The following is a 12280-nucleotide window of genomic DNA, read 5'->3' as shown; positions in this document are numbered from 1 at the left end:
TAAAAGGGGAAAAAATAACCTTTCATGCTTTTCTTTGGTAAGGTTCCTTCTCTGCCTTTTCTATGGTCCTTTACAGCAGTGCAAAGGGACAAAGGGGTGTTGCAAATGCAAATAACGTTCAGGGTTGTATTGTATGTTTTGTTGAGAAGCCAGTGTATGAAACTGCAGTTATGGCAGAAACTTGGATCTCAGTACATTTCAATTTACAGGAGATACCCCCTGTGCAAGGCAAGGAGGGGCACGATCAATAGGAATTGATACCTCCCTTGTACATGATGCAGTTTGTACATCATCACAGAGTATGAGATGAAAATCCTGCCTCAAAGAGCCTACCAAAGGCAGACGGTTGTCAGGGCTCCTCCTGGCTCCATGGTTTTGCATTAGGCCATGGCCTTTGAGCTGCAGTGATTATCACACCCCAGGAGTTTGCAGGGAGATCGGATATCCCTGAGAGTTATGGGGAAAGGAATAAAGACAGGCTTGCAGTGTCCTACCAGGACCGTGGTGACGATGAGGGATCTGTTGCTCAGTGAGTCTGTGACATTAGGGCCTCGTCCTTTGGAGATTTCTGTGATGTTCAAACCATCTGAAGGGCTCCATGCTCCAACCTGAAATGAAGCAACAAATGGACCATGAGCACCCAGCAAACACTCCTCAGCATGGATGAGGATGCTGTCATCATCCTGCCAGACTGGAAACAGAGCTTGCTTCTATCATCTACAGCAGATGGGAGCAAACCTGAAATGATCATCTTGTTTCACCTAAACAGGAGATTTGCATTAACCCTTCAGCTGCAGGTTACCCCACTGCACATGGTTAATCAACAGCCCCTGTGCCACATTCTGATGTATGAGAGAAGACTGTGATGACTGACCACGATTCAAGGCCAGGTTGGATGGGGCTTGGAGCAGCTGCTCCAGTGGAAGGTGTCCCTGCCCGTGGGAGGGGTTGGAGCTGGATGAGCTTTAAGGTCTCTTCCAACCCAAACCAGTCTGGGATTCTATGATTGGAATTTAGGGGATAATCAACTTGAAAAGGTTTTGTGTAGAGCAAACAATCCAACCACACTGAGGAGTCAGCTCTGGGCAAGGATAAAGCAGAACAAAAAGGGAAAAAAATCAAATCTGAGGCCATTTTATTTCTGTTTTATTTCCCAAGTACATTGGTGGGGAGAATTAAAAATGACCTTGACCAGTTCTGCATACCCCACGTAGGGACCATTCCTGCCCGCTGTGCTGTGGCAAACTAGATGGATGTCTCTAACACATCCCTTTAAGGGACGTCCATCACAATGGGAGGTCTTGGTCCTGGAGGAGGGAATAGCATCAGACATGCTTGGGCACAGGCACATGGTTCCTCATCAATTTGAGGTGTTCTCTTGTTCTCAAGCTGTCAATTTTAATAAATTGGTAGACTTTGAAGAAGTCTTTTTATCCAGAAATAGCAAAACATATTCGTGTTTACAAGAAGTCATCTGGGCAGCTCTAAGCCCGTTACCCTGCTCTCCACAGGGCTATGGAGGCTTTAGAGCAAACTTTGATGGCAGGGCTGGCTGAAGGACTGTGACAGCGAGATAGAGCATCAGGAAAGCTGAGGATGGGGGATTTCTATCAGGAAACAGATCACGGTGGCTGCGTAGCCTGGGAATGAGTGAGAGAAACCAGCCCCTGCATGGAAATGGGAACAGAACGATCCATCTGTAGGGTCAAACTGTGAGATGCTTCAGGAGAGAAACCAAAGGCTCAAAGCCACCAGGAACCAGTGATAGTTTATTTATTGCTATTTTGAAGATTCTTCAACCTCTTCAGCAGCGTGAGGTTTGCCTGCAGCCCCAGAAAGAGACTTTGTAATGAGCAGCACTGCCTGGCAAAAAAACCCATCATAAATTCTACAGGAGTTTCCATGAACTTGGTGAAAGGCTTTAAATATTTCAGGCAAAACCTGAGCCATCCCCACAGCTCCTTCACTCACATCCCAGCTGCAGTGTCAAAAGATGATTATTGTGCATGGGGAAAGAGAATGGGGTCTGAAAGGCCCCGGTGAGTGCATTGCAAGCACGGTTCAGCTCACAACACTCCGGTTCCTACAGGGAAATTGAATAGGTGGCCCTTAAAGCTGAATTAATCAGTTTAAAATAGTCAAAAAGGAAAGAGGAAAGGCCAAATATACATTAAGAGGCCTGTGCAAGTCTGATAGTCCAACTACATGTAATTAGGTTTAGTTAATACTCCTGTAATCCCTGGAACATCCACGAGGTATGAGGATCAGGAGTTCAATCCGAAAGCTCAACAAACACGAGCTATTATACAGGATGCACAATGCGCGTGGGATTTGTTTGCGCTTTGACGGTTGGTTATTTGGGATTAACTCTTGCCAGCATCCAGATTCCACGGAGATCTGACATGGATACTTCCAAACCCCTCCAGAGCTGACAAGAAGCTTTCAGACAATAACAGTGGGAGCTGTGAAATCTCTGGATTGTTGGAGACAAAAGCTGGGCAGCTGTAGGGAGCGTGCATTGAGGTTTGGTGGCTTCCTGTGGGCTTTGTGTGACACCACAGCAATACACAGAGCTGGCGCTGGCTGTTCTCCAGTACACCTGAGGAGGATTAGTTTGACAGATATTGTGGTTGTACTTAAACATTGAGATTCATATGGTGTTTGATGCTTGCACAGGTTCCTGGCTACCAGCACAGCGCATCAGAGCTGCTGTGTTCTGAAATGATGTGGTGGAGTTTGGGGTTTAGACTCTATAGGCAAAACAGGATGTTCAGAAAGAGAAGCCAGGATCCAAAGATCATCTCCTGCCCAGTGCTTGTGAGAAGGTGGCATCTTCCCCTGCTCCTCTCCTGCCTCCATCTCCCTTGATGGCAGCTGAGATTGGAGGTCGTCGCGTTGATTTGAAACGTTTGCTTTATACTGTATTTGACACCAAAAAATACCCAGCAGGAGAGCGAGTGCTGGGGTGACCTTGAGATTCCTTACAGGAAGCAAAGAGCTACGGCTGTGGTGTGAAAGTGTGGCAATGATTTATTCCAAAGCCAAGGCAAAACAAGCTGTAAAAAAGGGGGATGGGGAAGCCAAGCTGTTTGCTCCCAGGGAGCTTCCCTGCATGTCCCCATCAAACTGCTGCCTCCAGCCTTAGGGGCTGCCCACATGCCCTGAGTCATTAATTCCCTGGAAAAGTCATCTGTGCACACTGGGCACATGGGTAATTGTCAACTCCCTATCCCTGCTGGTGTGTCCTGTGGGAGTGTAACCTGTCTCCATGCCCAAAGGCTGCAGGACTCGATGCTCATCCTGGGCTGCCAGTGGGCACCTCAGGTGTGTGGGAAAGTAGATTCTGCTCCAGAAAGGGATTCACTGCCCAGTAGCCAAACTGCTCCTGTAAACCTGCAAGAACCCTCAGCAGAGTGGGGAGTCCCTCAGAGCTGGGCTGGGGCAGACTGGAGAAGGCTCCTGAAGGGGAGACCTGAGAGCAGCTCCAGTGCCTAAAGGGGCTGCAGGAAACCTGGAGAGGGGCTTGGGACAAGGGATGTAAGGACAGGCCAAGGGGAATGGCTTGAACCTGCCCAAGGGGAGACTGAGCTGAGCTCTTAGGCAGAAGCTGTTCCCTGTGAGGGTGCTGAGGCACTGGCACAGGGTGCCCAGAGAAGCTGTGGCTGCCCCATCCCTGGCAGTGCTCAAGGCCAGGCTGGACACAGGGGCTTGGAGCAGCTGCTCCAGTGGAAGGGGTCCCTGCCCGTGACAGGGGTTGGAGCTGGATGAGCTTTAAGGTCTCTTCCAACCCAAACCAGGCTGAGGTTATATTTTTCTGTTACTCAGAATGGGTCAGGAGGTCAGAAGGATTCAGGCTCCCGGAGCCCTCAGTGGCCTCGTGTGCTGTTATTTGGAGGAGCCTGGTTAGATCCACTCTGTGCAGGGCTTTCCTTACTGCAAGCCACTTGCTGCTCTTTATTGCCTTAAACAAGCCAATCTCACCTTGAAGCCTGTGTACTAAGAGCTCCAGCGCTTTGCATAGTGCCTTTGTTTGATGTAATTCAAGGAAAGGAAATGAAATCCCCTTGAACACCTGAGAAGGAGATGTGCACATCAGTGTTGTATCTCTGTGCCCAGAGGAGACTGGTGCTCATGAGAGGGATCAGTGGCTGCAGCCTTTGTGCAGTGTCACCTCTGGGTGACCAGGCCGACATGGAGACTGAATGAGACCCCTCCAGCCAGGCAGGAAACAACACACTTTGATGTTTCTCTTATTGTCCCTTAGATAACACAGGGAAGAAATAAACAGAGGCACACAGGGCATCCTCCTGCAAAACCCAGGCTGCAATAAACTGGGGCCATTTCCAAGCCTCAGGCAATTTTCACTGTGGGAAATTACACTCAGATGATGCTTTCAAGAGCTGCTGCCTCCTCAGGGAAACATCAAGGTTTTTAAGCAAGCCCAGCAATGGGAGGGGGAATGGATGGACAGGTTTTGTTCCTGCCCCTTTGGTCTGGGCAAGGACTGGTTAATGGCTGCTCAGGAAGTTTCTTCTGCTCCCACTATCCCAGCAAAGTGCCGCAGGGCTCTTGCAGCTCCTCACTGTAATCCCACGCCTGGCTTCAGGCAGTGAGTCATGGTTGAGGCATGGAGAAGGATCTGAGGAAGCCTACAAAGTAAACAGCCTTCTACACACAGCAAACCTGGAAACACTACAAGCATCAACCCTTGCCTCTGCTGCCTGGATATCAGATTAAGCCATACGCAGGTAGATCAGACAAACCCTGCCTACCTTTTCAAGACCATCTTCTTTGAGGCTGATGATATCCAAGTCAAAATCTGTCCTCAAACCACTCGTTTTATTGAAGACAATTCGTCCCGTTAATCCTTCCCATTGGGCCTGTGGAGGGGCGAGAAAGGAGGCAGGGCTGTTAGCAGGGCTGTTACTTGTATCATAAAGAATCTTTTGCCCTCCACTAGATGTTCTTTTAATTAGTCCTTACACTGGTTCTTCCTCCCTAAGGAGCATCATTAATAACCACCTCATCGCTGTGCAACTGCAGCTGGAGCTGGAGGTTTTCCTCACTCTCTTGCAGTCCTTGCTAGAGGTTTTGTTTGGACCTTTTGTGTTCCCCAGCTGGTGCAGGACACGATGAGTCAGTAGAAATCTGCCTGCATTTATCATGGCATCCTTGTGTGTTGCATTTATCCTTGTAGTACTGATAAACGCCCAGCTGCAGAGAGCCTGGGTCTGGGACAAGTTAATAAATAATCCTTTCTTTGCATGAATCTGCTGATGCTTCCAAGGTGTGGGGAAGCCAGAATGTCCTGAACACTTCCCTGCCTCCTTTCAGGTGGGAAGCGGAGAGCAAGAGACCAAAAGCTTGTTTGCAGCTGGAGTGGGAATCTGGTGAGTGCATGGCTGTGCCTGTACCCCGGGCTCAGGTTTTGTCACTATAAGTACAGGGCAGGTGCCTGTTGGGACTGGGGAAGCCTCATTCCAGGAGATACTGGTCTGTCTTTGGAGCCAGTCCTGCTCTGAGCTGGAATTGGGGGATAAAGATGTCTACATTAGATTCAACTGGAATGATTCTATGATTCTTTTACACTGTACACTTTGCAGCATCATCAGAACTAATCTCTCTGATTCAGAAGGTGAAGGAGCCCCAGATACCAGGCAGCAGCTGTGCTGGCAGAGCTGGTGCTAAGGGACAGTGTGGTATATGATGCCTGCTCTGCCTGGAGACAGTGCTGGGATGTGCTGTAATCATCTGTCCCAAGGAGGATGCTCCCATAGGAGTGCCAGGCTTGGTTTACCGTTTTGCAACCACAGCAGTGGAGAGCTGGGATTTGGGCTCCTTCCCCATAGCAGCTCAGTGCATGCTCCTTGCTGGTGAATGTGTTTCCTTTATGGGTAGGGGAGCTTGAAAGATCCCAGTGTGATGAAAGTGGCATAATGTATTCTCAGGGGGGAATGACTGGCATATTTCCCAGTAAATATGCTCCTCTGGCTCTTCCTTGTTAATTCCTGAGGAGTAACAACAGCCTCCTCCCAGCCTCCTCACCCTTGAGTTTTGGGGAAGGCTGGGCTGTTTTGCTCATTTTGCCATGCAGGTGCTTTGCCTGTGGAGCCTCCTGGGAAGCAGGGAAAGCACTGAGTGTTTAATGTTCCCCACCGGAGCAGCCACAGTCATGTGCTGATGGGCATCCATCGGCTGAACGGTATTGCCATGGCTTTTCAGTGTCACTGTCCCATCCCCTTGACAAGTGGGAACAAGCAGGGATTCACAGTAGGAGTGAGCAACCTGGACACACTCCTAGTGGAAGGTGTCTCTTGGAACTGGATGAGCTTTAAGGTCCTTTCCAACCCAAACCAGTCTGGGATTCTATGATCCGGTACAGTGGGACCACGACCTGTGCATGCACAAAGAGGGATGATGCTGGGGCCGCAGGTGGCTGTGGCGAGACATCGCTCTGTGCTGCGCTTTGTCTTTACAGGAGTTTAGAGAGAGCAATTACTGCGTGTTCTATTACAACAGGGAGGAAGCTTATCCCTGCAACGCACTGACACGGTGCCAGGCAGGGAAACAACAGGCAGGCACTGGAGTGTGAGGCTCAGGGTAATTTGCAAAAGGAGCCAACCAAACAAATTATTTACACTCTCTTTTGGCAGGCAGCTGGAGCAGCTCTGTGCAGCCGGGAACAGAACAGGAGAAAGGAGGCAGAGAGGGGAGAGATACCATCTTCAGTGCCTATTAGGAAACGAGTTCATTCTCTCTCTGCAATGGGAATTGTTCATCCTTCCTCCTCCTGTATCTGTGTGCTGCGTGTGGCCCCCGTGATGGGCTCTCCCTGCCCCTACGTGCCAGTGTTCAGGAGGCAGTGGGTCTGTGGGTGATGCCACACAGCACAAGTTGTGATTAACAGCCCTTCTGTTAAAAAGGTGGAGAGGATTTTTATACCAGCCTTTTAAATGTGGCCTAATCATGGTCCAGCATCTCTCCAGCACTACAGCTGATTCATAACTTGTCCTGTGTAAAGCCACAGGCACGGAAGTTTAAAAGAACCTTAGGGTAAATAAGGGTTTGCAATACCTCCCTGCAGCTCTGCCTTTGGTTTTCCTTATGTGAGGGCTCCTCAGAAAGCAAAACCCAGGCTACAAGTGCAGGGGTGCATCTTCAGGGGCTCTTGCATCTCTCGCTGCAGCCTCCCTGTGCTGCTCTCCCTGGGTGAGCTCACTGCTCATGGACACCCGTGCTCTGAGTCAGCTTGTGTACTTAAGCCAGATGCAAACAAACAATTACATGGGCTGAACAGAGAGCAATCATAATGACTGAAAACAGAGAGGGAATAAAGCTGCTTCCTTGCTCCCCTGGCTCCCTGCTTGCTAAATCCACCACTCTGCCAAAGCCGTTGATCAGGCAGAGATGCACAGCGTTGCCAGCTTTGCCACTGGGATTGAGCAGCACTGAGTGCCCTTTGTGGACCCCAAGCAAATGCTCCTGTAAAAGGCAAATGGCTATTGCTCTGCTAAGAAACGGGCTCTGAAAGAGAGGGATCCAGCTGCTCTTGATGCAGGAAGAGGCCAGGGCAAGTCTTAGAGACAGCATGGGAGATTTCAGCTTGGTTCAGATGCTTTGGTGTGGCTGCATGGATGTCATTTTGAAGGCAAAGACAGGATTTCTCCTTCCTGGGTGCACTCTGCAGGCTGGTGTCTGTGCTCCCACCCACTTGTACCTGCCCAGGCAGGGGGAGGATGTTTATAACCTTATAGCTGCCAAACTTCCCTGTGCTCTGGATGTGCCAAGCCTCCAACCGTGCGTGCTGAGCATCTGCCCTGCTCCTGCCGGGGCTGCTTGGTGTTAGTGGGAAGCAATTAGAGTTGGAACTAGATGATCTTCAGGTCCTTTCCAATCCTAACTATTATATGATTCTATGTTTTTACCTCTTTGATGAAGTTCATGAAGCGGCCGCCAAACCTCCAGGCTTTGTGCCGGTGGCACTGCAGGGAGTTCACTGTCATCTGTGGTGCGCGCTGGTAGCACACGGAGACCACGTGCACTGCGTCGTACAACAGGGCAGCATCTGTCTAAAGTGAAGGGGAACAGCGTTGGGGTTCCAGAGTGAGGAGGCAGTCAGGCAGCAAAGCAATGGGGGGTCCATGGTGTGTCACAGGAGAAGCTGCAGGAACACCCTTTGTGGTACCCCCAGCTCAGCACTCAGTGGACCTGAGGGTGGGATGCTGAGCATCCCACCTCCTGGTGTCTAATAGCAGCAGGGCTGAGCTCCACTGGGATCTAGACGACCTCTAAGGTCCCTTCCAACCCAACCCATTCTATGATTATGAGATGACTGTAAATGTGTATGCTTTAACACAAGACTTGTGGAAACCTCTTAGCTGACATCTCATGCAAAACACATAGCTCTGCACAAGGCATAGCCTCACAAATGTGTTTTTCTGTTATGTGGCTAAAAGATCATAGTTCTGCCTTAAAATCAGAGGTTGTGAAAATGTCATATGTCTCCATGTATCTGTTCTGGTTATTTCTAGCACATTTGCTGCTGTAATGGCAAGGAAGGCAGTGGTTTCTGAAGGTAAGAGATAGTAAGAGGATTTTGTTGTTTAGTCTTTTTTGTCTGAGTGTAAAGAAAGCCTCTGTGAGAACGTATTATCTACACTACTTTAGACATGGGGAAATAGGAAACAGAGAAGTTAAATGGCTTGTCTGTGGGCATGGAATTTTCCAAAATGACCCAAACTATCACGAATCAGGAGGTTCTGTAACATCATCCTGCACTCCAGTGACTGGAGCTAGGGAACACTCTCTTTTTCCCTTCCATATAATGTAATGGGTTTAGATTTAATTTGAGATTCGCCATCTCACCTCCAAACACTGATCAAAAGAACTGGATTTATTTCTCACTCCAGTATGTTTAGACCTCCTAGTGAAAATCCATTGTTTGCTGCCTTCACAGAGCTACAAACCAGATGTGAGCATAGCAGCAGCCTAATAAAACATGATCAAACAAAATCATGCTGCAAAGTCTGATGCAAATGTCTAACAGGACCTGGCCACAAACAAAATCCTCTGGTGATGGCAGTCGTCCCATTGACCTTGCTTTCCCTCAGCACCCAAGCATGAAGAGCAGGCACCGACCTGCATCCCATGGGCTTGGATTTACAGCAGCAAGGATGGGGTTTGTAAGTTTGGAGGATGGGGGAGAGGGGGTACAAGCTTATGTCCAAGCAATTTCATGGTGAATTACATATTGCAGTGCCCAGCTGAGATCAGGGGTCTCGCTGGGATTGAACCAAACACAAACAAAAGGCAAGATCCTCTCTGAAGAAGAAAACAGGGGAATGGGAGAGGATCCGGCAGTGATGAGGGGAACTCAGCACTGTTGCAGGCAAGAGGATGCTGCAGCTGCGGGTAGCACTGTGGAAAAGAAGGTGGCTAAAGGAGAATGGTGGAGCTCTCCTTTAAGACAAAGAAAGAACAGGAAGGATAAGAGGAGCCATTTCAAGGTGAAAGTCTGGGAGGCTTTTCCACTTGTGGGTTGGTGCTGGCAGATCTAAAGGGAGAGGGAAGGAAGGAGCCAGTCAGCAGTTGCAAGGGTCGGAGACAGCCTCGCAGGGAAGACAGATGGGAGAGCAGGTGCTGTACCTGCCGAGCAGTAACTCAGCAGAGCAGAGCTGCCATCAGGCCCTAAAAGGAGTCATCAAAGCTGCTGCAAAGCCCAGCTCTGGGCAGAGCCTTGGCTCATCCTCCCTGCATCAATCTCAGCGAATTGACTGGTCCAGGCTGCTCACAAGGACCACAGGGAGTGATGATGGAGCCCTACATATCCCTGCAGGGAAGGCTCTGGCTACTTGGCTCTTCTAATGGGATGGGAGCATTTCTGCTCCTCAGTGTTGCTCCTGCCTTCCCTCCCCCTCCAGTCTGCTTCCCAGACTTCACCCATGCTGTATTTAAACTGCTCATACCATCATCACGCCATCAAGCAGCCCCAGCTCTGCCTTGGGTGCTGACTGCAGCCGCTCCATGGACCACTTCTCGACGATGGAGGACACGTGTGGGTTCTCCACATTGAGGATCCGGAAGCCGGTCAGGTTCACTCCCGAGTAGCGATATGGTTCTAGGTCTAATGCATAAAGATCCTTAAAAGAGAGAAACCAGTTTAAACATTTTGTTTAGCTTCATTTGGTTTGTCTTTTCTGCGTGGTTGATGTCTGTGCTGGAAGCGCTAAGGCAGAGCCTACAGAAGGCAGGAGGCAGGGCAGTGCCCTCAGGAATGGGGTGGATTATCCTGTCTGTTGCTCTCAGCTTGCAGAGACTTGTAGGTGTTAGTGGAATTTGGGTGTCGTTATGTGCAGGTTCACCCACCCACAGCAGAGGAAACTCCTGCCAAAGAGCTCATTCTGTGCTTAAAAAAGGCAAGGGAATTGTGGGAAGAAACCCAGGATCTCTCTCTGTAACCATGAAAAAAGTGGTTTGTGATCAAGGAGGGGGGGACCAGGCAGAGTTTTGTATCTGAAGCTCCCTGGGGCTCTTCCATGGAGGATTTGCTGTGAGCGCTGCAGCCCACGGGGGCTGCAGATGACGGAGGAGCTCTGACTGCAGAATGCCAATATGCAGACGGGCATCAAAGACGAACTGAGACGTGTTTCTTGACATTCCGACCAGCCTACACAGTCTGCAAGTGAATGAGAGTGCCCTTTATCCGATGTAAACCCCCTGTCCTGCTGGCAGCCAGCCCACGAGCATCACTTGGCAGGCAGCAGGAGACAGGCACTGGGAGGCCTCTGGGAGTGCACTTCTTTAATGCATCTCTTGGCTCTGCTGCACGTCTAAATATTAACTTCAGTTCAGGGATTAATATCAATGCCCAGCAACTCATCTGAGTAGTTTGGGGGCAAAGAGCATGGCAAGGGCATGCTGCAGGTGTAAAACCCAGGGCAGCCGACCTGAGGGGCATCGTGGCTGGATGTGGGGGAGAATGGCATTGGGAGGGGGATTCCTTAGTGGGAAGCATTTGGTGGATGGAACGTATTTAATCAGAGCTTATCCTGAATGAATTCTGCAAGTGATCAATGGTATTCAAAATATGAGGAGAAGGAAAAGAAGCACCATTGTCCCCTGTGATAGAGGGGGGGTGGTGAATATGGGAATGACATTCATTGTTCTCAAGAGAGGCTTATCAAATGAGTTTAAATACAACATGGGATTCCATGGCTGTGGCTGTCGGGTATAAGGTGGCTGTGCTGGTGGGATTCACCCAGATTTGATGTCCATCAGCAGCAAGCTCTGTTTGCCCATGGAGGAGTGGGAAAAGCACCAATCCTAAACTGCACTGCCCTCAGCAAAGCATCATAAACGCAGCACTCAGTCACTCTCAGTGGGAGAGCAAGGAATTCTTAGAGCTGTTTTGCTTTAATAAGCTTTGGAGTCTGATCTTTTCCTTGAGTCCTGGCCTCTGACTTTGCTCCCTCCAAGCATGCTGCTGATGGATGCTATGGTTTAATCTGCAGGGTGCAGCCAGGGCCCCAGCCATTAATCTCACCTACAGCACAGTTCAGGGGCTTTGCTGTCTGGCTGTGGGCTTTTTCCCCCTGAAAACTGCAAGTACAAACCTCCACACTTTATTAAGATCCCTTCTTGATCCCAGTTTAAATCTCAGCTGCAACCCCATCCTGGAATTAGAGGATAGCTCAGAACACAAGCTGAGAGTCAGAACGTGGGGAGGTGTGTGGGGGGGCATTGCCATAGCTGTTGCTTCTGGGTTTTCTGCTCCCGCATAGCCACAAATTGAAACATCTGGTTCTATTTTCCACCTCATCTATATTCCCTTTCACTCATTATTTTCTGTACTGCACATTAATTCTCCACTCCATCCTATTGCCTTTACAAGTTTTGCTCTTGGCATTTCTGTGGGGCTCTTCCCCTTTCTTACACCCCCCCCCCCCCCCCAGTTTAAATCCCCAGCTCTTGTTCATCAGTCATAGGCACAGTGCTGAGGTTGGATCCTCACCACATGGAGAATCTATGGTGGAAGCTGGAAAAGCAGCTGGCTGGGAAGGGCCTGTTATGCAAAACAGTTCATGGATAATGGAATGTCCCTGCTATGGATTGCTGTGGATCCCTATTTGGCCATGGATTTGCTAAGACTGCTGTTGCTGGGAGAGGCTGAATTGGCTGTAATGAGAGGCACATTGGAATAATACCTGTGATGTACGCAAGCATGAGTACACTTGTGTTGTGTTGTAAGCCTCAGGTACACTGCACTTAGCGAGAGTTCTCC

At 49.5% G+C, this 12280-nt stretch overlaps 1 protein-coding gene across 1 annotated transcript in view; it reads right to left on the bottom strand.

Annotated features, from left to right (window-relative positions):
• Positions 1–12280, bottom strand: part of GRIK3 (glutamate ionotropic receptor kainate type subunit 3) — a 100252-nt gene that overhangs the window by 24563 nt on the left and 63409 nt on the right. Inside the window, exons 6-9 of the mRNA XM_005142210.2 lie at positions 9966–10139; positions 7926–8069; positions 4773–4880; positions 495–608 (exon numbers count right to left, since the gene is read on the bottom strand). Coding sequence (XP_005142267.1) covers positions 495–608; positions 4773–4880; positions 7926–8069; positions 9966–10139 — 540 coding nt within the window. The remainder of the gene's footprint in view (positions 1–494; positions 609–4772; positions 4881–7925; positions 8070–9965; positions 10140–12280) is intronic.

The sequence above is a fragment of the Melopsittacus undulatus genome, chromosome 14, assembly GCF_012275295.1.
Source record: "Melopsittacus undulatus isolate bMelUnd1 chromosome 14, bMelUnd1.mat.Z, whole genome shotgun sequence".
Taxonomy (NCBI): Eukaryota; Metazoa; Chordata; class Aves; order Psittaciformes; family Psittaculidae; genus Melopsittacus; species Melopsittacus undulatus.
Note: the sequence above shows the minus strand (reverse complement) of the source record. Positions and strands in the feature narration are given on the sequence as shown.